Below are 24,689 nucleotides of genomic sequence, written 5' to 3'. Positions count from 1 at the left end.
AGAATATCTGTACTGTAAGAGCAGAGATGTTATGGATATTGTCAGTCACTGCCTTATAGCTTAATAAGCTTTTAAGGGAAAGCTACTAATTTCCCTGTCATTTTCAGTGAAGGGTGTGGGCGACAGCTGGATGCCATACAGTCTGAAAACAGGTAGTCTCATGAGTCTAAAAATCAAAACAAGATCTGATATAAAGGACACCTGCTTATAAAATTATTTATTAGGACAGCATTATTGATTAAAACCACCCCCTTCCTTTTAATTACCACTATAGGAAAGAAAATAGTACATCTTTGTGCCCTAAGAAAGGGGCAGAGCAGTTTTAGGGCGTGTTTAAGTGCAGAAGTGTAAGGGATTTGCAGAGTCAAATGCAGACTTTCATCATACAGAGCAGCTAGCAGTAAGTTAATCTGTCAGGCGTTATACTACAAGTACACTCCTAATAAACATTACTTTTGTAAACACGAAACATGACAGCATCAGTCACTCTGAATAAATTAGGAAAGTAAAGGCCTGACATGAAATAACAGAATTTTAAAGCCAAAGTTGCATAGCATTTTGATTGAATCATAATGAGATGCACAGAGAACTTGGTGAGATGCATTTTGTTTTCAGTTATCTAGTCAATCTTTAGAGTTCACCATCAAGCTCAATTGGCAAGTAACATACACCATGTTGGTCACGGGCTAAGACTGAAAACTCCCCCCACCCCCCAATGCTAAACTGCTCAACAAGAACACTGGTGCTTGCTGGAAAAAGACGCCAAGGGGTTGGGGTAAAATATTCTGGCTCCACTACAAAACATTCTGCTAGTAAGCATAGGCTACCCCAAATTGTTGTGGCAGTTAGACTCTGAAGTAACTTTGTAGGGAAGGTTTGTGCAAGAGGAAGCGCCAATTCAGCCAGGCAGCGACATCAGGAAAACTTCCCAAACAAGACCAAGGCACCAATAGGTTAGTTTTGCAGTTTTTAGCACGGAACATCTCAGGCCATAACGTCTTGCAACATGCTGCAGCCTCAGCTCTCACTTGTAAAAGCAGTTCTGTTTCTGGTGCCATCGCTGGTATTATGCTTTGAGGCAAGGCAGCTTTAACAGTACAGAGCTAGAATGAAGGACGGGACTGTCTGTCCTTCCAACAAACGGTCTCAAGTTTCCCTTACTCAGTTTGATGGGCTCCACTGCATGATCTGACGAGCAGCTAAGACTTTCCGGGAAGCAGCAAGATCCAGCTGATTATTCCCACCTGGAAGGTTTTCTTTGTTCTCAGCTGCTGGCTGCGGGAGTCGTTTCTTGAAGTAGCAGACGCGGCAGACTGAATGATACTTGTCTGCCCCTCCTATCACTTCCACCTGGTTGGATAAGAAAAAGGGGCTTTAGTTACATCCCATTTAAAAAGGAAGCCATTTTGCTGCTGTTGGTCTAGAGCAGAAGTATCTCTATCTCGCAGGAAGACAGGAACCCTTTGTAAGGATGGGAAGGTACAAACTTAAGTCTTACCTCCTTCTCTGCTCCCAGCCGCTTTGTATAAGAGGCCTCACGATAACACTCCATACAGACCGCATTTAGTTTCACCACACTCTCTGCCAAAGGGACCAGCTGCAAGATGTTCCCAAAAGCCTACAACGAAACGGTGAGATGCATCACGGAGTCGGGGCAAAAGCCAGCGAGAAGATGGCAGTGAAGGATTCCGGGAAACATACCTTCCTTTGAAAAGTCCCATCAAGGGCTGCCACAATGACAGTCTTCCCCGCGTTGGCCATTGCCTCACAGAACTCAACAACATCTGGAAACTAGGTGGAAGAGAGAAAAATTGCTATTCCTCTACAATGGACAAGTCCTACATCTTAGAAAGGAGCATATATACTACATAGGACACAATTGGCATTTCTGTTATGCTCTTAGGAGCATCACTATCTTTCCTCATAATAGATCAGGTCAAAAGCCTATCTAGTCCAGCATTCTCTTCACACAGTGGTCAAGCAACTACCTATGGAAAACCCACAAGTAGGATGTGAGTGCGATGGCACCCTCCTCTTTCTGTTCTCCAGCAGCTGATATTGAGATGCATAATGCCTGATACTGGGGGTAATATATAGCCATCATGACTAGGAGCCATTGATAGCCCTATCCTCTATTAAACTTGTTTAATCACCCTTGAAAGTCATCCAAGTTGGTGGACATCACTACACCTTGTGGAAGTGAATTTCATAGCTAAACTATGCGCTGTGTGAAGTAGTATTTCCTTTTATCTGTAATGAATCTCCTCCACCTTTTAGCTTCATTAGATGACCCCATTGGGTTCTAGTATTATGAGAAAGGCAGATGTTTTTCTATGAATTCTTTTTCCACACCATGCATAATTTTAGATACTGTTATTATGTCCCCACTTTACTCACCCTTTATCTAAGCTAAAAGGCTCCAAACCCTGTAACCTTTCTTCATAGGGGACTTGATTTTTTCAGGTGCCCTTTTTTTGCACCTTTCCTAGCTCTACAATATCCTTTTTATTTTATTATTACATTTTTATAACATCCAATAACCAAAGCTCTTTTTGAGCTCTGGTGACCAGAACAGTACACAATATTCCAAATATGGTTGCACCATAGATTTGTATAAAGGCACTGCAATATTAAAAGCATGTGTCTGGCTCTCCTATAGTAGAGATCCATATCTGACTGCTCAGAAGTAAAGCCTCCTTGAATTCAATGGATCTTACTCCCAGGCAGTATAGGATCACACCTTATCCACATACATTTAAAGGTAAGCCAACAGAATACAGGGACCTAACATGTCTCTCACTTTCTTACTGAAGAATCTAGTGGCTTGACCGCTCCCCAGCTATCCTACTAGAAATCAAGGACTTGGTCTCAACTATGGGGTCAGGACAGGATAGTAGTTGAGCACATGCTTTGCATGTGGATGGCCCCAGCTTCAATCCTTGGCATCTCCAGTTAAACAGACATGGTAGCAAGTGATGTGAAAGCATGTGATTCTGAGTGGCTATTGCTGGTCAAAGTAGGGAACACTCTGCTATATGTACAAATAATCTCTGACCTATTATAAGGAAGCATCTTATTTTCCCAACTGTGGACAGCAGTTGCATAATAGATCTAGTACCCTCAATCCCTAGGAAGCCTTCTGTTACTTAGGGCATAACAAACAAATAACAAATTATTCTCTCAAAGGGAATAATTGATAAATGCCACTTTGCGGAGATAAAAAAAGGGTAAATGGTCCTATAGTCTTGTATTTGTAGACAGAAATGCTCCTTTTCATACAAAAGCTATAAAGCTAGGGAGCCTGGAAAGATGGGCATTTGCCAAAGTGGGCTCACACTCTCTACGTGCCCCAGATTTAAGCCCTACTCAGCTGCTATTTGTAGTAGCAGGTAAAGGATGGCAGAAGGGCTGGTTTTTATAGGTTGTGCATTAGGAACGCTTACAGCAGTTCCTCCAACTCCAGTATTACTAGCTTGGAAGTACAAAGTCTATTTAGCTGCCCACAGTTCACAACACTGAACTGTGGGCAGAAAATAAGAACCATAGCCATGGACAGGGATCCATAATTCTGGTAAGCCAAACCCAAAACTGGGGCCACCTGCTGGTTTGGCTGCCATGCGGCTGAGTTACTCCAGCTATTGTGGCCACAAAATCCCTAAGCCTTCATTTCCTGTGGAAAATGGGAGGCACAGAGCTTGCCCATCTTGGCTGAGGTTCTCTAGCCACAATGGCCAAGTCTGGCTGCTGCTCAGCTAAGGAACTTCAGGGCCAGGGCTAAGTAGTGGCAGCCAGCCTTTCCTCCAGCCTTTCTCCTAATGTTGGATCTGTGAAAGGGACAGGGAGTGCCATGCGACTGCAATTGCTAGGGCAATCCCTACCCACCGCTGCAGCTCCCCAAATGACAGCAGCACACTCACCATTGCAAAAGAAAATGTGGAAGCTTGGCCATGGGGTAGTCACCAGGTGGAAGAATAGCTGCCTCTAGCCACATGGGTAAGCCTGCCATTACCATCATCACCACGCCTGAATTTCTAAGCAACATTTTGAAGGATGGGCTGATGGTTCCACTAGGCTTTATCTCATGTTCAAAGACTACAGACAACTATCTCACATCATTAAGCTTTTGAATGAAAATGTTTGTTGCTCATCCTTTTTGGTCTAGGTCTGAGATGCAAACTCTTGCATGTTTGGGTGGGTTTTGTTTGCTAGAACCTCCAAGATGTACAAATGCGTTTTACATTTATAAAACAAGAGTTCACCCTCAGGGTCTCTTGACAGTAGAGGCACAGCTAATCTGCAAAAGATAATCTCAAATACACACGTGCTTAGGAAAATCAAGTGTCAGACCAAATCCTACCAATTCCAGCATTCTTTGCAACAATACCAGCTACCCCAATGTAGTTGACACCAGAAACTGGCCAGTGCACTGCTTGTCTACATTCTGCACACGCCTGCTCCACAGCCCAGTAAACACCTCTTTTAACCTTTCATCAGTACGTTGCCCAACTGAATGCTTCAGCCAAGTCTGAACACTCCCCTGCCACTGCCAAGAAAATAACTTCCAAGGAACTTATTTGCAGCAGCCTGTGTGTGTTACAGATATGCACACTGAAGATGATTTCAGTGGGCTTGTCCTTGGAATGGAACTAGGTAAGTGTGCCCTATTTAACTACATTGATGCAGTGTAATCCTATCCATGTCCCTTCAGGAGTACATCTGGAGAGCCAGTGCATAGTGGTTACTGTTGGACTGGGCCTCAGGAGACCCAGGTTCTAGACTCCACTCAGACATGAACCTCACTGGGTGGCTTTGGGCCAGTCACTGAATCTCAGCCTAATCTACTTCACAGGGTTGCTGAGAGGCTAAAATGTAGATGTGCTCATTGCCTTGGGCTCTTTGGAGAAAAGGACAGCTATAAATGTAAAAAGATGTAAGTTCCACTGAGCTCAATGGGACTAACTCTAAGTAAACTCTATAGTATTGGAACCCAGGCCCCCATTACTTCTTGAAACACAATTAGCAGTGCTTGATTATTCACCCAAAACAGATTAGAGAACTTACAAACTGGCCTTCATCAATGCCAATAACAGCAGAGCCGAGGGCCTCTTGATGCACGTCCTTGAGGCAACAAGCTGTTAGGGCCTCCATGGTGTTCCTGTGTAGAAAAAATATTTTTTGTGGTTATAAATAAACTTCTGGTTATAAATCATCTCCAGGGCAAAAAGCTGTTTCTAAATTTCAGTATCTGGAGAACTCTGTCAAATCTAGGTGGCAATTATAGGAGAGAGCCCATTAAGACAGGGAGGTAGTTGTCTGAATCATGAAAAGGTCATGTAGTAGCAAAGCGTTACGGCGTTGACAGTTTCAAATAAAAGTTCTAGAAAAATGGTTTCTTCCTGCCCTTCCTTCCCACTGCCAATGGGATGTCTTTGGCAATTCACCTGTCATGAGTGGAGACTCCATTGTCGCAGTAGCGTGTGTCCTTGGCGTACTTGATCAGCAGACATTTGTACTGTGCAATCTGGAACCGACGGACTCGGCGCATGAGTTCAGTACTGCAAAAGAAGAACAGAGGCTGTCCAGTGGCAAATAACACCCAGAAAAAGCTAAAGTACTTCTGGCCAGAAATAAAAGCAATGTGTGGTAAAAGGGCAGGTGAAGATCCCCAGTTGTGAATTAAAACCTTGCCTACTACACTACTGAAGGAAATGGCAAAAGCCCAAGGCTGGCCACTTTGGTCACATACAATCAATGTAAAGACAGCACTTAGAATCCTGGAAAACCCAAAGGTCTCCCAGGGCCTTGCATTGGCTTTTGTTCAACAGGCAGAAAGCAGCATTATACATTTAGATGGAAGACACAACTGAAGAAATAGCAATTTCTTTTATTCTAGCCATGGCAAAGGTGTGGAATCTGTGGCCTTCCGGATGTTGTCGGACCAACTCCCATCAGACCCAGTCAACACAGCCAGTGATGAGGGATGATGGGAGTTTTAGTCCAACATCTGGAGAGCCATGGGTGTCCCCCACCTTACTACTGTCCTAAAGGAAAGCAAGCTCAGGGCCAGGGAAATTCTACAAAGAGAAGAGCAGTGATGGCCGACCTTGTGTTTGTTGCCATACATATGTAACCTATGCCTTGGTACATTTTCCCCTCTGGCCTAGTGAGCCAGGGAGGAGGCAGGAGCACAGCAATGGTGAGGCAGAAAGGAGTGCAAGCATGCCTCTGTGATGTAGCCATTCCATAGAGTAGATCTCCAGATGTTTTGAACTTCAGCTCCATGAAGCCCGTCCTAGCACGGCCAACAGTCAGGAATGCTTAAAGTTGCAATCCAAAACATCTGGAGGCCTACTTTCTGCTCACACCTGACAGAGACCATTGTTCTTCAACCTGGTGCCTTCCAGATGAGTTGGGACTACAATCCCCATCATCTCAGCCAGCATCATCAATGGACATGCTGGCTGGGAATGATGGGAATTGCAGTCTAACCCATCAAGAGGACACCAGTTTGGGAAAGGCTGCCATTGACCCTCCAGCTGTGCCATAAACACCAGCCATTTGTCTCACTTGTGATATTCACATTACAGATTAGCCAGGGTAGAGAATATGGGTGTGTTGGGCTCAACCTCCAGATTGCCAGAGTCAAAACTACAACCCCATTAGATTTTCCCTCTCAAATTCTCAGTATAGATACCTTTTCCCAGAAAACATGGGTCCAAAGATGACCTGCAGTGGGAGAAAACAACAACAGTTAATTAGAGTCATACCAGACATACAGGCTATATGCTGACTGGCTGCTGTTAGATACATGGTGTAGGGCTAGGTAGAGCAACCTCTCCCAATCTGGTGCCTTCCAGCAGTCTGGTTGGGGATGATGGAAGGTGAAGTTGAACACATTTGGAGGGCACCAGGCTGTGGAAGGCTAAGAGAGAGCCTTGCCTGACCCAGCACGCATGTGAGGCGCAAAAATCCTCTCCTCACCCCAAGCTCCTTCCTTAGCTAACGCTAAGGCTGGCTCAAACCTCTCCTGTGCCCCCACCCACCCCCCAGTTCCCCAGTCCAGCTGGGCACACCAACCCGCTCTTATCGCCCTCTCCTTTCCTGCACCCCACACGGCCAAGGGCCGTTGGAACATCGCCCCCACAGTCCAGACGGCTCCTGCTTCCCGCTCGAGCCACAGAACGGGATCCGCTCCTGGATCAGAATCCATTCACCAAAAAAACCCTTAAATCCATTCGGACTGGCACAGAATGTTCCCCCTTACGTGCCTGGATCTGGCCGCGGGCCTTGCGGGGCGACCCTGGTTGCACTCCCGGCATCATCAGGCAGTTCATGGCTCCGATTCCCGCCGCTCGTGGTTCCTTGCTGGGATAGAATCACCTGGACCAACTTCTCCCTCTCCGGGCGCGCGCGCGCTCCGACCTTGTCCTTTTTATACCCAGGTCGAAAACTGTCCAATCAGAACGAACCGCGCCGGTCAAGAGACTACCAAAAGTTTTCTAGCCAATCAAAGTCAAGGCGGGAAAAACTCTCTTGAAATTATTTGCCAGCCCGCTTCCCTCCCGAGCGGCTCCAACACGCCCATATGGCTACGTTTCAGCATACCCCGCGAAGTGCTTTTTGTGTGGGGAAGAGACGGTCCTACACAGCCGCACCCACTGGCAACTGCTTGTTAATACTCTACTTCCTGCTTGGTCTAACCCAAAACCAACGCCTTGTTCTGGCATACGAACACGGGCCAGTAAGCACGGTTTCTCCTGGCCGGAAATATACCTGGCGGCTCAGCTGTCCAAACAACATATCTGGGGACTGTGTAAACACTCAAACATGTAGGTCCAAGACGCGGAGCGGACAGTAGGCTTGCACTCTCCAGCCCTGTCTCTCAGGCCGGTTCACCACTTCCACCAAACCGGCAAAAGGACGCGAGTCTGCCGCAGTTCTATTTCCCCTTCCGCATGTTTGGATGTATGCGCTGCTGGGCGGTGCAATGGACTGAGGCCCTAACAACGCTATCAACATTTGAACGGGTGATATATAGGCACAACTCGTGAGTGGATAAATATATGGATATTTGGTCTGCTTTTCTTGAAACCTATGCATAATTTCTTCTCCCCTATCCCTTTTTAAGAATGTTGTACTTGATGGAATATTGAAATTTATATGCATGTAATTTTTGTTCCCTTTTTCATGTTTCTTTTCACGGTTTTCTGTTTTTTGTTGAATTCACATTAAAAAGAAAAAAGAATAATAATAATAATAATAAAATAATTAATTTCACCACCAGCAGCAGATTGCTTTGGTAAATGGCAGACTGTACCCCACACAGTACATTATAGTGCATGCTTAGACATGATGACTGTTCAGAAGTAAATCTCAGTGAGTTCAATAGAGCATATCTTCAGGCACGCATATGCACTACAGACAAAATGCTTCTGCCTCAAACCTAGAGAATTTCAAAGACTGAAAACCAAGGATGGCAGCTCTATTTACTATTAAAATACAAGTTTCATGACATTTCTTTATTTAAATAAATGTGTTTAATTATTTACAATGAATTTTTTTAAAAAATGCCCTTTTTGCATGATTTTAAAATACCCCTTTGAGTTCATTTCCCCCAGTAAAAATACTTTTTAAAAAGCCCTTGTCCTAAGCATTTTTTTTTAATTTATTTTTTAGAGATCCCCATCTGCCTTCTGTTCCCATCCCAAAGTCAGAAGCAGCTGGCCTGACCAGCTATGTTCATCAAGCAACTTCATAAAGAGGCCAAACGTCCAATTTGGCTTCTCACCCCACCTGCTCTAGGAATAAAAGAAGAGAGTGCCCCAAAGTCCTTTGCATCATCACAGTGGTTATCTTCTCATTTCACATGGGGTGCCTGCCAAGCCAGAAATGTCGGTTGCACCGGGGCTTGGCTGCATCTGCTGTTCTGTATCTAACTCAGCTGGAGCCCCATGCAGGTTGCCCAAAGGCCTCTGGGGCAATGGCTTTTCCTTTCATTTAGTGCTTGGAGGGACACCAGCCAGTGATGAGGGAATCTTGAGAGTGGTGCTGGGCAAAAACAAACACATACACCCTAGCTCCTAATGGCAGGACAGACTGAGTGGTCAACCAGGACAGCTTGTGTACTGTCTTTGAACATACTGTGTGGATGGGGAGACATTTCAGTATCACATGAGAATTAGGGTTTACCCTCAGGTTAGGGTTAGTAAGACCTGGGTCCCTGTGCAAGAACAGGGGCATTGATAAAACCTAGCTTTGGCAGACAGACAAAGGCCCTAGCTAGACCTAAGGTTTATCCCTGGATCGTCCAGGGGTCAAACCTGTTCATCTAGGTGACACACAGGGGATCCAGTGCTCAGGCAGGGGCGAACCCTGGATGATCCCAGGATAAACCTTAGGTTTAGCTGTGGCCTAAGTGGTCAATCAGGGCAACTTGCACACTGTTTTTGAGGATACTGTGTGGATGAGATGTTTCAGGGTCATGTTATTATTATTATTATTATTATTATTATTTATTTATTTATATAGCACCATCAATGTACATGGTGCTGTACAGAGTAAAACAGTAAATAGCAAGACTCTGCCGCATAGGCTTACAATCTAATAAAATCATAGTAAAACAATAAGGAGGGGAAGAGAATGCAAACAGGCACAGGGTAGGGTAAGCAGGCACAGGGTAGGGTAAAACTAACAGTATAAAGTCTGCACAACATCAAGTTTTAAAAGCTTTAGGAAAAAGAAAAGTTTTTAGTTGAGCTTTAAAAGCTGCGATTGAAATTGTAGTTCTCAAATGTTCTGGAAGAGCGTTCCAGGCGTAAGGGGCAGCAGAAGAAAATGGACGGAGCCGAGCAAGGGAAGTAGAGGCCCTTGGGCAGGCGAGAAACATGGCATCAGAGGAGCGAAGAGCACGAGCGGGGCAATAGTGTGAGATGAGAGAGGAGAGATAGGAAGGAGCTAGACCGTGAAAAGCTTTGAAGGTTAACATGTGAGGGTAAAGCCTCAGGTTAGGGTATATGTTTTCGTGGACACTGAAAAACAACACCCCACTGGGGCTTATTGTCTGCATCTTGCCCCGTAACCTTCCCCCTAGAGCAGCAGCAGTGGTGATGGGACAGGCACTACCAGCTCACTGTCTTCCTGACCATGGTTAAATCATGTTTACTGTTGCAGTGATAAAGTCACAGAGTGGTGCTGCATAAAGTGGGGGACGGGGGAGAAGAATTATAATGAGGTCTATCAGGAAAATAACTAGCACTCACTGGCAAGTGACCAAATGACCATGAAGGAGATTTGAATGGAGGGCATGGAAGGGTTTAGGCAAAATGGCAGGCATCCCAGGGCATGAATAGTCCATGTGTTGACATTGGTCCATGATGTGCTATTCATTCTGATTGCTTATAACAATACACTGGCTTAAGTGTCTCTGTTGCCCTTCCCAGCTATTTTCCCCAGGGGATTATAGCCAGGAATAGAACACGGGATCCTCTGTATGTGACTTTTGTGCAGATCCACTGATAACTCAACACAGGATTCTCTTTGTCTGTGTAGGAAATGAAAGGGTTAATTGAGTTTTAAGATGCCCTTTGTGCTTTCTGTAGACCCTGCAAGAGGAAGTAGCTGACTCACACATCCCAGAGAGATGTGGAATGGCAGGGAAGGGGGATGGGACTAGGTAAAGGTATCCTGTTTAGAAATGTATCCCACTCCTCTTGTACACAGGTTGTGTAAATGTATCCCACTCCCCTTTTTCCCACCCCCCTTCATCCCACTCCCCATTTTCATTGTCAGCTGACCCTATGTGAATAAAAGTGGTGTGCAAGCTCCGATCGGGGTCTGACCCTGTTCGAGTCGCACCTCAGTATACTGATATGTGGTGTCCTCTGCAGTGTTTTCTATGCTCGTCTTTCGTACCTAAGGTCAGGGACAAGAACCTGCCATATTTCTAACAGTCTGGATGATATTGCTGGGAATCCTGGGTCCCAGGCACAGGGTGGATGAGATGTATGGGCTGGGCCTTCTGTGTGGATATGAGAAGTGGAGAATGTCTCCCTAAAGCAGATTTCACAAGCCATGATGGGCAAGAATCCAAAGAACAGGTGGTGGGACTTAGCCTGTCAAGCAGCTTGACTATATCCTCAGGCTGTATGAACTGAAGAGTAGCTGTAACTGGATCAGATATTACATTGGCTACATCCATTTCCAATTTGGTCAAAACTATGGCATCTAAATCAGAGCAGATATGAGCAATTTTGCCCATAAAATGTTATGCAAATTCGCTGTCTTGGGCCTTCGAGGGTTCAACATGTTGACCTACTAGAGCTGCACTAAACAAGTTCCTAACCACCTGAAAAGCTCTGCTGGTGGCATTGTCCAGACACAACAGTGGGAGAGAAAGACACTTTTTCCAACTACAATCATTGCCACAGAATATGCCCTAAGATGGTTTCTAACCTGTGTTCAGTAGTGTTTGTCTTGAGTCTTCTGCCACCTGCACTCTAGGTCTACTTTCTGTCATGGCTTTCTTCATTCGCAGATCCTTGAAATATTAAAAAAAACACAGATATTTCTATAGCTTGGTTGAGGCCATTTGAGAATGATCATATCCACAGTCCAAGTCTAGGAGTGGCCTAAGTCTTTGAAAACCCCCACAGACATCAGGAAACCATCCAGATCCATAACTCTCCACCGATGGAGCTTCAAAAACAGTTCCCCACCCATGCAAAGGTTGGAGTCAGCTTACAGTCCAAGTGATCTGCCTATTACAATACTTGGCTCCCCCACTTCTCCTACTCTAGTACAGAAAACCAGATCTAGAGATTGTCCTGCCACCTGTGTCAGGCTAGAGAGCCGGAGTTGCTCTAACCAAGGTGGCCTAAGCATGAATTTTGCAACTATTGTGACAGGTAAGAGTGGGAGCCCAATTCCACACTTGTTTTCTCACAAGCTGGTTATTTCCGAGTAGGCAAGCTGAAAGATCGTGGCATTAGACAAAGAAACTCTGAGAGAGAACCATTTCTTCACACTCTTCATGCTTTGATTCATTAAAACATTAGGAAAAACTGCACTTGAACATATAGAGTAGGGAGATTATTTATTTATTTATTTACAGCATTTATATACCACTCCACAGCTAGAGAGAATCCGGAGTGGTGAACAATAAAAGATACAAAGATAAGATAAAATAATAAAACTCCATAATAAAAGAATTCCAATAAAAATGTGGCTGGTCAGTCAAGGAAGGCAGAGATAGCGGAGTTGCTATTAGAGGGGCGATGAGAAACCATGGAAACAAATTCTGGATCCATTCATCAGATACTTCCTCTGCTAACTGGGTTGTGCTCATGCTGCTTTTAACCATCATACCTTAGAGATCTCTGATCTTGCATACTTGGGCAGTCATTTTATAATTCTGTGAATACACTAGCTTTCCCCAACGTGGTGCCCTCCAGAGACTCTCCTAAATCCCAGCCACCATGGCTAATAGTCAGGAATTCTGGGACCTGAAATCCAAAACATCTGTAGATCTACTTTATGCCATGGGTTAATATCTATTGTATTTGGTGTCTTTTGTTTATTTGTTTTATCATTCTTTTAGTAAATTGCTTTGGGACTTGTTTCCATTATGTGAAGTGATACATAAATTTAATTAACTAACAAACTAATGTTAGAAAATATAGGAATTGCCATGTCAGGTAAATTTAGGCCTTTTTAAAAAAAAATTGGAGGCAGCCAAAGTAGAAAGACTTCATTTCTCTCAAAACGTTTCTTGAGGTGTGTGGGGATTACCTGGACACAATAGCTTCTGTATTTGTGTACAGAATGCAGGTTGTATCTCGTAGCAGGAGGATATATCAGATAACCGAGTTTACTCAGGATATCTCATTGGGAGTAAATGAATGACTTTCCTCCCCCTAAATCCCAGTGCAACTGTGTTTATTAGCAGAGAGCATAGTTTGCTTTGACAGCAATTGCTGATCTTGCTCATGGAGCAACTTTGTCCCAGAGGCTAAATTTGGTCACATGGTTTTGGTAACTCGATGCTGTACAGACCAACACAGAGAGAGAACGAAGAAAACACAGCACAGGCCGCATCTGAGCCAGTGACATGGGAAAGTGGCAGGAAATGACCAAGGAGGTAACACGATTTGTTAGGGGGAAGTTGGGTGTGTGTGTGTGCGCGCGCGCATGCATGTATGCGTTGTTACACCACAAAAAGGATTTGGGACTTGGGAAGGATGACAGCACAGTTTATTCTAGAAGAAATCCCAAATCCATATTAGTATAATGCCTTTATATCTTGTTGCTTTCGCTTTCAAGGCATGGCAGTGTGCCAAGTTTTCTCAGCAGCGGATTGATACTTCTAGCTTTTGCTTAGCAACTGGAAGATTCCGCTCCACCCTCAACTCTCTGCTTGCTGTAGCTGTTTTTTAGCTACACACCTTGCACTACTTTTATCTGGAGTTAAAGAAAGTTATTTTCCCATCGGTTATAGCTGACTGACATCTATGTAGCTCTAGGACTTGGTACATTTCCCCACATATTAGGCCCACTTTGAAATCACAAAAATGTTCTCTTCATAGGGGAATATGTCACTCAAAAAAGGGGTGTGTGTGTGTGCGTGCGTGCATGAGAGAGAGAGAAAGAAATAAGTGGTGGTGGTGGTCTGGAGTCTGATTTGATGTTGAAATCATGTCTGCTGTGTTAGCCTGCTGCTGCAAAAAACAATGAGGAGTCTTGCGTCTCCTTGAAGACCAATGAACTGCTTTTGTGGGAAAGAACCTTGCATGTCAAATGTATGAAAATGATAATGGAGGCATTTGAATCTTATGTGCACATAGGAGAGGTAAGGGTGAGACTGTTCTGCAACGTTCAAAAGGGTAAAAGTTAAAACTAAAAACCCAGTTAAAAGCACAGAATTTTAAACTGAAAGACTCAGGTTAAAAACAGGTTGTTAAGGCCTGGGTGAATAACAAGATCTTCATCCGGCACCAAAAAGACCATAAAGATGGTACCAGCTAAGCAAACCTCTCTGCTGTTCTGTAACAGGTGCCACCACTGAAAGAATCCTCTTTCCAGTGATCACCTAGCTTACCTCATTTGGTGGAGGCACTCAGAGCAGAGCCTCTTAAGATTTTTAGCTTCAGGTAGGTACATATGGGAGAAAGCGGTCTTTCAGATAATCTGGTCTCAAGCAATTTAGGGCTTTAAAGGATTAGAACAGCATTTTAAATGCACTCCCACCTCCGCAAGACAGACTTGAGACAGAGCTGTCAATTAATCCTATTTTAATTGTTTGAATCTGCATAAATTGCAAATGAATAAAACATAAATGGTAAAGGGCTCCCTGCCTATTATTGCTTAATTTTAGAGTATGTATGCAGGTGTCACCACAGGGCCCCTACTTTTTGGAAGTATTACCCGGACCTTAAGATCATCCACAGGGGTCCTTCTCCGTGAGCCCCTGCTGAAGGAAGTGAGGCAGGTGGCTAGTAGGAGGAGGGCTTTCTCTGTTGTGGCACCCCAGTTGTGGAACAAGCTCCCCAGAGAGGTTCGCTTGGCGCCTACATTGTTTTCCTTTCGTCGTCAGCTGAAGACCTTTTTATTTTCTCAGTATTTTAACACCTAATTTAACTTAAATTTAAACTCTGTTGTTTTAATCTCATTTTTAACCTATATCAATTTTTGCTGTGTGGTTTTATCCTGGTTGTGCTTTTTATATTTTATTTTGTATTTGTGTTTTTAAATTGTTGGTTGTTTTATTATGCTCTTCATGGTTTTAATTTTTGTGAACCGCCCAGAGAGCTTCGGCTATTGGGCGGTATAGAAATGAAATAAATTAAATAAATAAATAAATAAATTTATGTTAAAAACAACATTTTAAAAAGATCTGACCAGTTTTTAGAAGGAGCACCTTTTTAATTAATCAGGTGTTTGTTTTTTTAACAAAATGTTTAATCAATTAAGGCTGCAATCCTATATCTGGCTAAACCCCATCCTAATTAATGCCCAAAGAGATGGCTAACCCATTTGAATTCTGCATAATCCTTATGCTTTCTTCAGTTAGAATTGTCATTTTCCTCGGGAAGAGGGACCAAAAAATCAATCATTTGTAGGAATCCAGTCATTTCTTTGGAAGTTTTTTTTTTAAAAAATCCCCACTGCCTAACATTGAAGCTGAACTCTATAGTTATACGCAGGGCAAAGGTGAGTCCCCAAAGGCCCACTCAGCACCCTTCATGATATTAAAGTGGGACATATTCTTATTTATTATTACATTTGTATTCAATCTTCTCCTTTTTCCTCTTGCAAGGAACCCAAAGAGGCTTACACTGCTCCTCCTCTTCATTTTATCCTCACATAACAGCCCTGTGTAGTTGGTTAGGCTGAGAGTGATTGGCCCAAACTCGCCTAGGCTTCAAGGCCAGCTTCAAACTCACCCAGCTTCATGGCCAAGTGGGGACTAGAACCCACAGCTTCTATATGCCAGTCCAAACTTGAGCCATTACACCATACTGGATCTCAATTCATTCATATGCTTTAAATTACACATTATGAAATACAAATATATTTTGGTAAATTTGCTAAGTCTAGTAATGTTTCACAACATTGGTAAACATTACAATATATAGAAATATTGTATCTACATATCAAGTGATTTAATGCTTCTTGAAAGTGGGACATAGTCTAGGGTGCAGAGTCCCACGGCTACCGTGTTGGATTCCTTAACAGACAAATCCACACAGAACTGACCAACTTATTTTCTACATTTTTTACAGTGCCCTCAACTGGTGTTACTATCCCCCAGTTTGCCCCTGCAACCCCATGCTACATATGGCAAGCCTGTAGCTAGGACATGGGAGAGAGAAGATGAAAACTGCATTACAAAAAAACAAACAACTGAATCCATCTTTGAAGTTCTTGTGTATGGCAAAATATTTGCTCAGCTGTGTCTTCAGACACATTTTAGTCTTTAGAAATAAGGCAAGCGGTGTAGAATAGTTTGTGTTTTACAGCCATGCTTGTACCTTGTTTATAAATAGGCCTGATGATGATTCTCCCATCATGCCAGGAATTGACAAGTGTTCTTGAAGTCTATAAATTCTTTCTCTGCTTTCTGCCCTCCAAGTCCTTAGCTACATGTTTGCTTATTCCTATTTGGGATTATTCCCAGGTGAATCTGCCGGCATTTCTTAGCTGTCTTGTCCCTACTCTGGACAAAATAGTGCTGGTGTGGCTGTGCTACCTACCCCTGTTTGTCTCTCCTTGCAGGAGCTGGATACTCAGTACTCCCCTAGCAAATGGTCTCCACGACTAGGTGAAGATGCTGTGATTAAGGCTTTTGAACAGACAGTGAGTGAAGGTAAAGGGCCTGTGATCAGTCCAAGACCCAGCAGTAAGTAGGATAGGAATGGGCAGAAGGCAGGACACCAGAGAGCCACTGGCCAACTTCTGATAGACTGCTGAGTGCCTTGCACTCAAGACGGTCAGACTAGGCCTGATCCAGCAAGACAGGGAGCGCATAAATTCTTATCCAAGGATTCATAGTCAAGGTCACTTAACATGGGTAATTTATACCTTAACAATTAAGAGATCATGAGTCATGAACTCTTGCTTTGTAAATTTAGAACACGTTGATGGACCGTGGGGTGGGGAATGTTTCTAACAAGTAGACCACAGAAGACTCCTGGTGTAGGAGAACGGTATCTTATAGGAATAGCTAAGAGAGACTTTGGCCAGCAGAATCTCCTCCTAAACGAGCGAGGAGCCTTTCTCCCTTTGGAACTGTAAGGGCAAAGCCTAGCTCAGTCTCCCAACAGGTGAGCAGGATGATATGCAGTTGTGAATGGTATCTGGAGCCTCTTATGCCTTTGAGAGGGCAGCCCAGATATAATTGTTCCTCTTTCCTCTCCCCATTCCCGTTTTAGAGTGTAAGCCTGCAGGCAAGGATTGCCTTGTCATGCTGATTGATTGTAAGGTGCTATGGGAGACTCTTTGGTCTGATACTATGGATAAAATACAATGAATGGATGAATTGGTATGGCCAGATGAGAGCTTAGGCTATTGGTGGTATGGAAATGTAACCAATTAATTAATTAGATGCTGACTCCATAATTTTGTGCCTCCCTTTGCTCTGCAGGTACCCAAAAGGCCCAGGCTGCCACCCAGACTCTGCTAAATGTACCCTATGGGTTGGGTGAGGGAGAGAAACTTGACGTGTACCTTCCTAAAGTGCATTCTGAAAGTAAGGCTAGTCAAGGGACACTCAGTAGAATGATGGGAGACAAGAAACTGTGGAACTGGGTTGTATCTGTCTGGTTGTGCCTGAGAGCCGACGTGAGGGAGACAGGAATGGAGGGGTGGTGTATTACAGAGAGTTTGTTGCAGGTGGTGGCCTTTCCTGCCTGGTTATCCACTGTGTCCCTTTTCAGCTTTTCCCCTGGTCCTCTTTATCCATGGTGGCTACTGGCAATCCCTAAGGTGAGCTGTGCTGGAGGTGGCTGGTCTTCTGACCAGCAGAACCATTTGGGACTATCGTTCTACCTGGGCTGGAGCTGGGGTACTGGGAGTTATGGAAGGCACTCTCTGATTGGGCATTGCCACCTGCCTTTTTCTGTCTTCCCACTCTAGCAAGGACATTTCCGGCTTTGCTGCAGAGCCCCTCGTCACCCATGGCATTGCCTTGGCTGCCGTTGGCTATGACGTGGCCCCCAAAGGTAGGTGACTGTGTGTTGGCAGACTCTTCTTTTCCCACTTTGCTTTTGGGTGCTTCCAGACAGAGGGCTCCTAGTGCTGGCAGCGATTCTGTTGTTGCTTTTCCTTCATGAGTTTTCTGCAGTAAAGAAAAAGACAGAAGGGGCAGTGGGGAAACAAAGGAGGGCTATGAATGGACAAAGTTATTGTCTGGACCCCTGGTAAAATTCTGTGAATGAGAAAGGGTGATGTCGCAATAGGAGCCTTGCCTGGAAGCACCCCTGCTCTCCCTAATATCTCATGCCTTACTTGGATATTGTGCTTTCTGCTCAGGCCAGCTGGAAGGGATGGTCAAGCAGGTGCGATGCAGTGTGGCCTTTGCAGTCCAGCAGTACACAGGGATCAGGTCGGTGGTGCACAGATACTGTGAGATGTTGCTGCAGGGTAGATGGACATAGCAGCTTTGAGAAGGGGAGCCCTCAGTTATAACTTGCCCAAATCCAGGATCGGACTTAATAGCTTTTGAGCTCTGATTCCTCTGGTCATGCTACCCTCTCCACCCCAGTCCAAGCCTCTCACTTGTTCATTGCATCATCTCATTTGCCTTTAGTGGTGTTTATCTGCTTGGACACTCAGCAGGGGCCCACCTGGCAGCCATGGTGCTCTCCACAGATTGGGCAGAATTTGGTGTTGTGCCTAACATCAAAGGTATTGTGTGGGAGACCTCCAACCCATTTCTCAAATCCTTGGCATGATGGTTTCCCCCGTTTCCCTTCTTTGAACTGCGTAACGTGCTGGAATATCACATCCACCTGTAGCTGCAGTAAATCTTTGTGAATATTTATCTTTCCTTCCCAGGAGCCTTTTTGGTGAGTGGCATCTATGACCTGGAGCCCATCATGCATACCTATGCCAATGATATATTGCGCATGAGCTGGTGAGAGCTGCTTCTTAGAACAGGAATGCTCAACTCATGGAGAGCAGCAAAACTGCAGTGGGTCTCTTGAATCCACTCCTTCCATGACCTACTAGTATTAACAGCCCTCAGCAAATGCGGGGGTGGGCCGGCACAATGTGTGTGTGAATGCACACACAGACACGTGTTGCTTCTCAACTCAGGCCAGCCCACTCTGCCAGACCCTGCCTCCTTTCTTCTCTGTGCTGTCTCAACTATGTGACTCTCTTTAGGGAGGTGGCCCAAGAGAATAGCCCTGTGCGATGTGTGCCTAAGTTGGAGGGCAAGGGAAATTGCCAGGTACTCATCGCTGTGGCACAACATGACTCGCCTGAGTTCCATCGACAGTCCCAGGAGTATTTTCAGGTTTGTTGTTGCCTATTCTTGAAGGCAGATGAGAGAAAGCCCTTAGGCCATTCCTACACCAGCCTGAAAATGCAGGCTGGTCACGGACCAAATGATGCACAGGGACTCCCAGGAGGAAGGAGGGACGAGAACGGGGTTTCCCAGGGATAAGTACTCCCTGGGAAAGTCCAATTCTTCCCAGAATTGTCCCGAGACCGCGGGATGTGTGGCCACCTGTCCCGGTTTCTTCCCTCTTCCCTGTGAGTAGCGGGAAACAGTAGAGGGAAGAAACCGGGCCAGGAGGAATCGGGGGTGGGGAGAGCGGGGTCAGGGCTTTTTTTAAAAAACAACAACAACTCACTTTTCGTTGGAGCACACGTGCACTCACCTCCTTTAAAAAATAATTTTAAAAATGGCAGGTGTGACATCCTCCTTCCTCTTGGGATGTCACGCCCACATGTGGACTAAAGGGAGGATCTCGCGATCAGGATATCGTGAGATCCTCTCCTATCCCTCCCTCTACACTGGGCTGGTGTAGAACTAGCCTTAGTCGGGAGTGTTTGTTTTAACCAAAGCAAGGCAAATCCCTTCCAGCTGTTACTATACCAGTTAGGCTGCTCAGGAAACATAAGAATAACCATAGCCAAATAGGCTAACCCGTTTATAACAAAGACATCTGGCTCACTTGCTTTGATCCCATGTGCACCCTGTGAGCAATGATACAGTGGCACTTTGATGTGTGCATTTCAGTGCATGCACTTTTGCTTGTTAAAAACATGTGCATGAATAAATGTGCAAATATTTTCACGCTTTTGAAGTAATTCAGATGGTGTGAGTGCACAGCAAGTGTGAGTGGCCTGTGCATCACCCCTTTGTACTTCTGTAGGCCTGCACATATATCTTAAAGTCTCATATATGCAGGTACACATGGAAAGTGGGACACGAGTGGGCAACAGATGGCCTGTGGGTTGCATGCTCCTATCGCTGCCCCTCTGCCCCGCCCCGCAATGTAGGCCCCTGTCATCATGCTGCCAAAATTCACAACGGTAGCCAGCTGGAGAAAAAGCTACATTTGACCTTTTTACTGCTCTGTAGCAGTTTGCTGATGAAATTTGGGGGCATGCTACCATTTCCCCCCCCTGCCGCTGCATTCAATAACAACAGTGGGGGCACAAATTGCCCTTGGATCTTCCAAAATTGTAAACCCCTTAGGACATTTACTTAGTTCTTGCTTCATACTCTTGGACTTTCCACTTCCTGTTGCTTAGCTGTGAATCAAACAATGCCACTACCACCCTTCCTCCAAATTTTAAGTCACCCCCTATCAGAACAATGCATTTCTTAAGAAGGGGTGTGGGAGAAGGTAGATCTCGATTTACAAGTAGGTCTCTGGGTGATTTGTATAGATTGGCAAAAGTTTCTGACTCCCATTTGTCTAACAATAGCAACAGCTAAAAAGCATCCCCTCTCCGCCCCCAAATTAGATTGCTGAAAAATAATTCTGGGGGCAAAACCAGGATAGATTTTTGTAGGGCTGTGCACCGCCTCAGGCCAAATACGAGGCAGTACCAGGTCTACCTAAGGCATTCTGAGGCCAAAGCAGATTGGCACTAAAGCCTTGGGCTGATTTGGGGTGGTGTCACCCGACCACCCGCTGGCACAAGGGCAGTTGTGAGTCCAAGTGAGTATATTGGACTCACCTCCCCATTCCTCTCTGGTCACCTCCCACCACCGGGACTTACCTTTAAATCACATCCTTTTCCCTAAGAGCCAAGCCATGATTTAAAGTTGCCGTGGGGCTGACTGTTTTTAATACATCTATGGCTGCAAACTACAGCAGCCGTAAAGGGCCATTTCTCCTTTACAGCCGCCGAAGTTGTGGCCATAGATATATTAAAATCAGAGAGCCCCATGATAACTTAAAATTGTGGTTCGGCTCTCAGGAAGAGGACATGATTTAAAGGGAAGTCCTGGTGCCAGCGGCTCTGGGTTTGGGTGGGGAGGGGCGAGCAGGGAGCCCAATGGACTCCTGTTCGGCCTTGTAACTGGTTTTCCTGGGTGTCGACTGCGCACCCCGCACCCAGGAACCCGCCAGGCGGACTTGCTTCAGGAGGGGCGAATTTCAACTCTGACAAGTCGTGTGGCTGTGCACAGCCCTAAGATTTTTGTGTGAAAGGACTTGTGAGTTTGTTTCTGGTACCAATTACAAATTCCTGGGCTAAGCATGTGCTCAGAGACAGCCTGCTCCTTCATTCTTAGTGCCTGCCTGCCTGCCTGAGCCACTATTTTGCTCTAGTTGGTGGACCTCAGGGTTCTAGTAAATAAATAAAGTAGATCCCCTAAGCCTGAAATCTACCCACTTCTGTCTTAGGGCAAACACATTTGCAATGGCTATGGAGAGGATAGTTATTTGTGTGTTTTTGGTTTGTTTGATTTTTGTGTGTGTCTGCTTATATGTATCATATTTTGCACTGTAGTGTTTTTTATTTATTGGTGTTTGGAAACAATAAAAATATTAATCTTGCAAAACTGCTGTTGCCTCCCCATAGGCTCTAGGTTCAGCTGGTTGGAGTGCCTCCTTGCTGGACATTGGCAACACAGATCACTTTGATGTCGTTGAGAAGCTCAACCAGGAGGACTATCTCCTCACACAGGTATACGGGCAATGAGCTGCAGTAAAATGATGGTGGCTCCCAGTGAGTGTGCTAGGTAGGGCAAGACACACCATATCTCCATAATGCCATGGCTCAGTGAGCAATCCATCTGCACATAAGCTTTGTGCCAAATGTAAACTATTGAGTGAGCAAACTCTTGCACTGCTGTGAAATGTTCAGACCTAGTGTCAACTCAGAAATGGAATGGGCAAAGCAACCCCTTCATTTGAATACCCAATAGTATGGGAGTCACTTCCACCAGGTATGATTCCCCCTCATCACTGGGGAGCGTGATGTGGAAATTTTACAAAGATGTGGGTGAGACTCATCACATAGATCTTTCCCACTCAAGTGTAGCCCTTCCTTCCTGTGGGGTACTAATCAGGAGGAAAGGCCCGTGCAATGTGGAATATACCTATGTCTCTGAAGTACAAATGGGGAAAGCCTGTTTAGAAATTGGGAAAAGGTAATATACGCAATGAATAACCACATGCTCAGGCTATCTCCACATACACACATTCACCATGGGAGCTGTGTTGCTATGGAACTATTCTATTCTTTCTTTTGTTCTCACACACATATTTCCTGATGTTCCAGGTGATTTTGAAAATGATTTTACGAGGCTGATGAGTTGGAAAGGGATGAAGCCCTCAGCCTGATGTTCCCATTTACAGTCATGTGGATCATACATTCCTCCTCCTCCTCCACGGTCGTTCTGTTATGCTCTTTTATTTGAAACTGGGAATGGACTGCTTCTCTCCTTTCTCAACTACAATTGTATCCAGTTGAGAGACCGCTGTAGAAGAGATGGGCTTGTTTCAATGGAACTATGAAACAAATTCCTTTTGATTGCTTTGGAGGGAATTCTTTTGGAAGGAAACATATTTTCTTTCCCATAGACTGCCTGACACAAGAGACTGTTCCCATCTATTCCTGTGATAAGCTCCTTCCCTCACCACTAACTGAGATGAGAACATTAAATAAAACCAGGGCATAAATGGCAACTGCATTGTGTTTGTAAATCACTTTCCCCCAGGAGATGGTCTGAAAATGAATCTGAGGACAGGCAAGACGCAATTGCTGCATAAATTGCCACTTTTCTTTATTCTACTTGAGTGGTAAACTAAAGGTGGATTTCTATCACTCAGAGCAGTAGTTGAAGCTTTATTTAATGTTCTGGGTACACAGGAAAGAGGGATGTCTGTGGAGAGGCTTGCCAAAAAACCTTTTTGACGTCAATGCAAATTAGGCCTCTTTTAGAACCAATTTGGTTTTTTTATCTATTTGTTCTTAATCAGTTGTATTTGCACTTTGCACAAAAATTCTTACTGGCCTGTGACTGAAAAAAACATTTATTTATACAAAGCTGTCTTATACTGAGTGAGACTACTGGTCTGTCTAGGGCAGTGGCATCGAATCTGACTGGCAATGCAAGTGGAACTCATGTGCTCTGGGCTCTCATAAAATGTCAGAGGAACCAGGCTCAGCTGCCTCCCAGCACAGCTCCAGGAAGTCTTGAGCCAGGGACTCAGCATGCAGGAAACTGCAAACTCTGGCTAGAATGGGGTAAGATAATGAGATATAGCGTAGACCATGGTCCCATGTAGATTCCTTTTATATGGCAAACCACGGGGTTCTAAAAGAAAGGCAAGAATACATAGCACCATTGCAAAAGTAACAATGATGGAACAGAAAGTTATTACACCCTTAACTCAGAGTGGGACAAGGCTGGTGCTCCTCTCATAATCTCAGCCAAGTATTGTCACTTGTCCTGGCGGGCCTGTTTTCATGCCAGAAATTGAATTGGGGGTGGCATGATCAGATGTGTATTTCAGTACATCCTTTGTTGCTTCCTTCTGCATTCGGGTGAGTGAGTGCTGTAGGGAACACATGGAGATGTAGCATGATAGCTAAAGCAAAGTGCATTTTTTCAGGCTGCACATACTGCAGGGTCCTAGGCATGTCAATATTTCAAAACAGTTCTGTGAACAGAAATGTCCTAGTGAGAGGGTACATTCAAGGTAAGTGAACACTAATTTTTCACAATTCATATACATTTCTTATATGACAGGGACTGGGAACCTGGACTGTGGTCCAAAAGGAGGCCTCTATCTGTTCTAAGTAAACCTTGGGTTGCTTCCAGATGAGGCTTTTATCATGCCATTACCCTGGCTCAGGACTTCTTCCCATGTCACACCCCCTCTAGCTATTGGATATTTGCTTTGCTCCACACTCACAGTTGCTTTGATAATGCCTTCTGCTGCTGCCTTTCTCTCTGCCTGCCTGCCTCCTTCTCTCTCTCATTCTGCTGAATGAATCTGGCCCCACCTCACCTATAGCAAAGCAATGGAGTTAAATAAAACAAACAGCAATGACAGTGTTCAGTATGCGTTGGTCAGCACATGTACACACACAGTCTCTCTCTTTCCCTCTCTGCAACAAGGGCATGGAGATAAAGCAGTAGAAAATGCTGCAGCTGTTTAGGCACAAAAGGTTTCCCCAACTGAAGAAAACCACATTCTGTGTAGGGGAAACATATTCCAATAAGCTCTTAGTACAGCCTTCTGCAACTTAGCTTCCTTCAGATGGGTTGGACTACCGGCTGAGGGATATTGGCATTGGAAGCGTGGTGGTGGAAGTCCACACTAATAGAAAGATTCACCAAAGGGTTAATATGCTTTTAGAATGTTTGAGTCACCCAAGGTGCAAAGCTAATCAGCTCCCCTGGATACATGCAAAGAACACTGCCTACTAGAAAGGCAGAGGCAAAGAAGATTCTGCTACTTTAAATAGGGCTTCTTTTTGTACAAAGAAAAAACATTCAGTTCTTGCATTTGTGTGTGCCTTTTGCAACCAAGTAAAGTTTGTTTCAGCCAAGCCTTCACTTCATGGGCTTAGTTATTCAGCCACTCTTGCTAACAGCTGGGAGTTGTAGTCCAACATATCTCGAGGAGCACTACACCAAGTTGGGGAAGGTTGTCTTAGTGGGCCCTTGTATTCTCTTAAGGAACTGGCTTCAGTTCTGACAAGGTACATGTATCAAT

At 44.7% G+C, this 24,689-nt stretch overlaps 2 protein-coding genes across 2 annotated transcripts; one reads left to right on the top strand and one right to left on the bottom strand.

The window, feature by feature from the left end:
- Positions 1 to 202: 202 nt before the first annotated feature.
- On the bottom strand, positions 203 to 7,347 carry TK1 (thymidine kinase 1). Its single transcript, XM_063120175.1, has 7 exons — positions 7,269 to 7,347; positions 6,695 to 6,726; positions 5,442 to 5,555; positions 5,062 to 5,155; positions 1,702 to 1,791; positions 1,499 to 1,618; positions 203 to 1,350 (listed from the first exon to the last, which is right to left on the bottom strand). The coding sequence occupies exons 1-7, from the start codon at positions 7,332 to 7,334 to the stop codon at positions 1,162 to 1,164; spliced, it is 705 nt and encodes a 234-aa protein (XP_062976245.1). The 5' UTR covers positions 7,335 to 7,347; the 3' UTR covers positions 203 to 1,161.
- A 5,621-nt stretch (positions 7,348 to 12,968) lies between these two features.
- Positions 12,969 to 22,838, top strand: AFMID (arylformamidase). The gene is made up of 11 exons (XM_063120149.1): positions 12,969 to 13,135; positions 16,270 to 16,360; positions 17,138 to 17,242; positions 17,430 to 17,478; positions 17,629 to 17,714; positions 18,025 to 18,097; positions 18,302 to 18,399; positions 18,550 to 18,628; positions 18,880 to 19,012; positions 21,541 to 21,645; positions 22,243 to 22,838. Exons 1-11 carry the CDS (start codon positions 13,106 to 13,108, stop codon positions 22,270 to 22,272), a joined length of 879 nt encoding a protein of 292 aa, XP_062976219.1. The 5' UTR covers positions 12,969 to 13,105; the 3' UTR covers positions 22,273 to 22,838.
- The last annotated feature ends 1,851 nt before the right edge of the window (positions 22,839 to 24,689 follow it).

The sequence above is a fragment of the Elgaria multicarinata genome, chromosome 3 (assembly GCF_023053635.1).
Source record: "Elgaria multicarinata webbii isolate HBS135686 ecotype San Diego chromosome 3, rElgMul1.1.pri, whole genome shotgun sequence".
In the NCBI taxonomy this organism is placed as follows: Eukaryota; Metazoa; Chordata; class Lepidosauria; order Squamata; family Anguidae; genus Elgaria; species Elgaria multicarinata.
The sequence above is the reverse complement of the archived record's forward strand: the minus strand, read 5'-3'. Positions and strand labels throughout refer to the sequence as shown.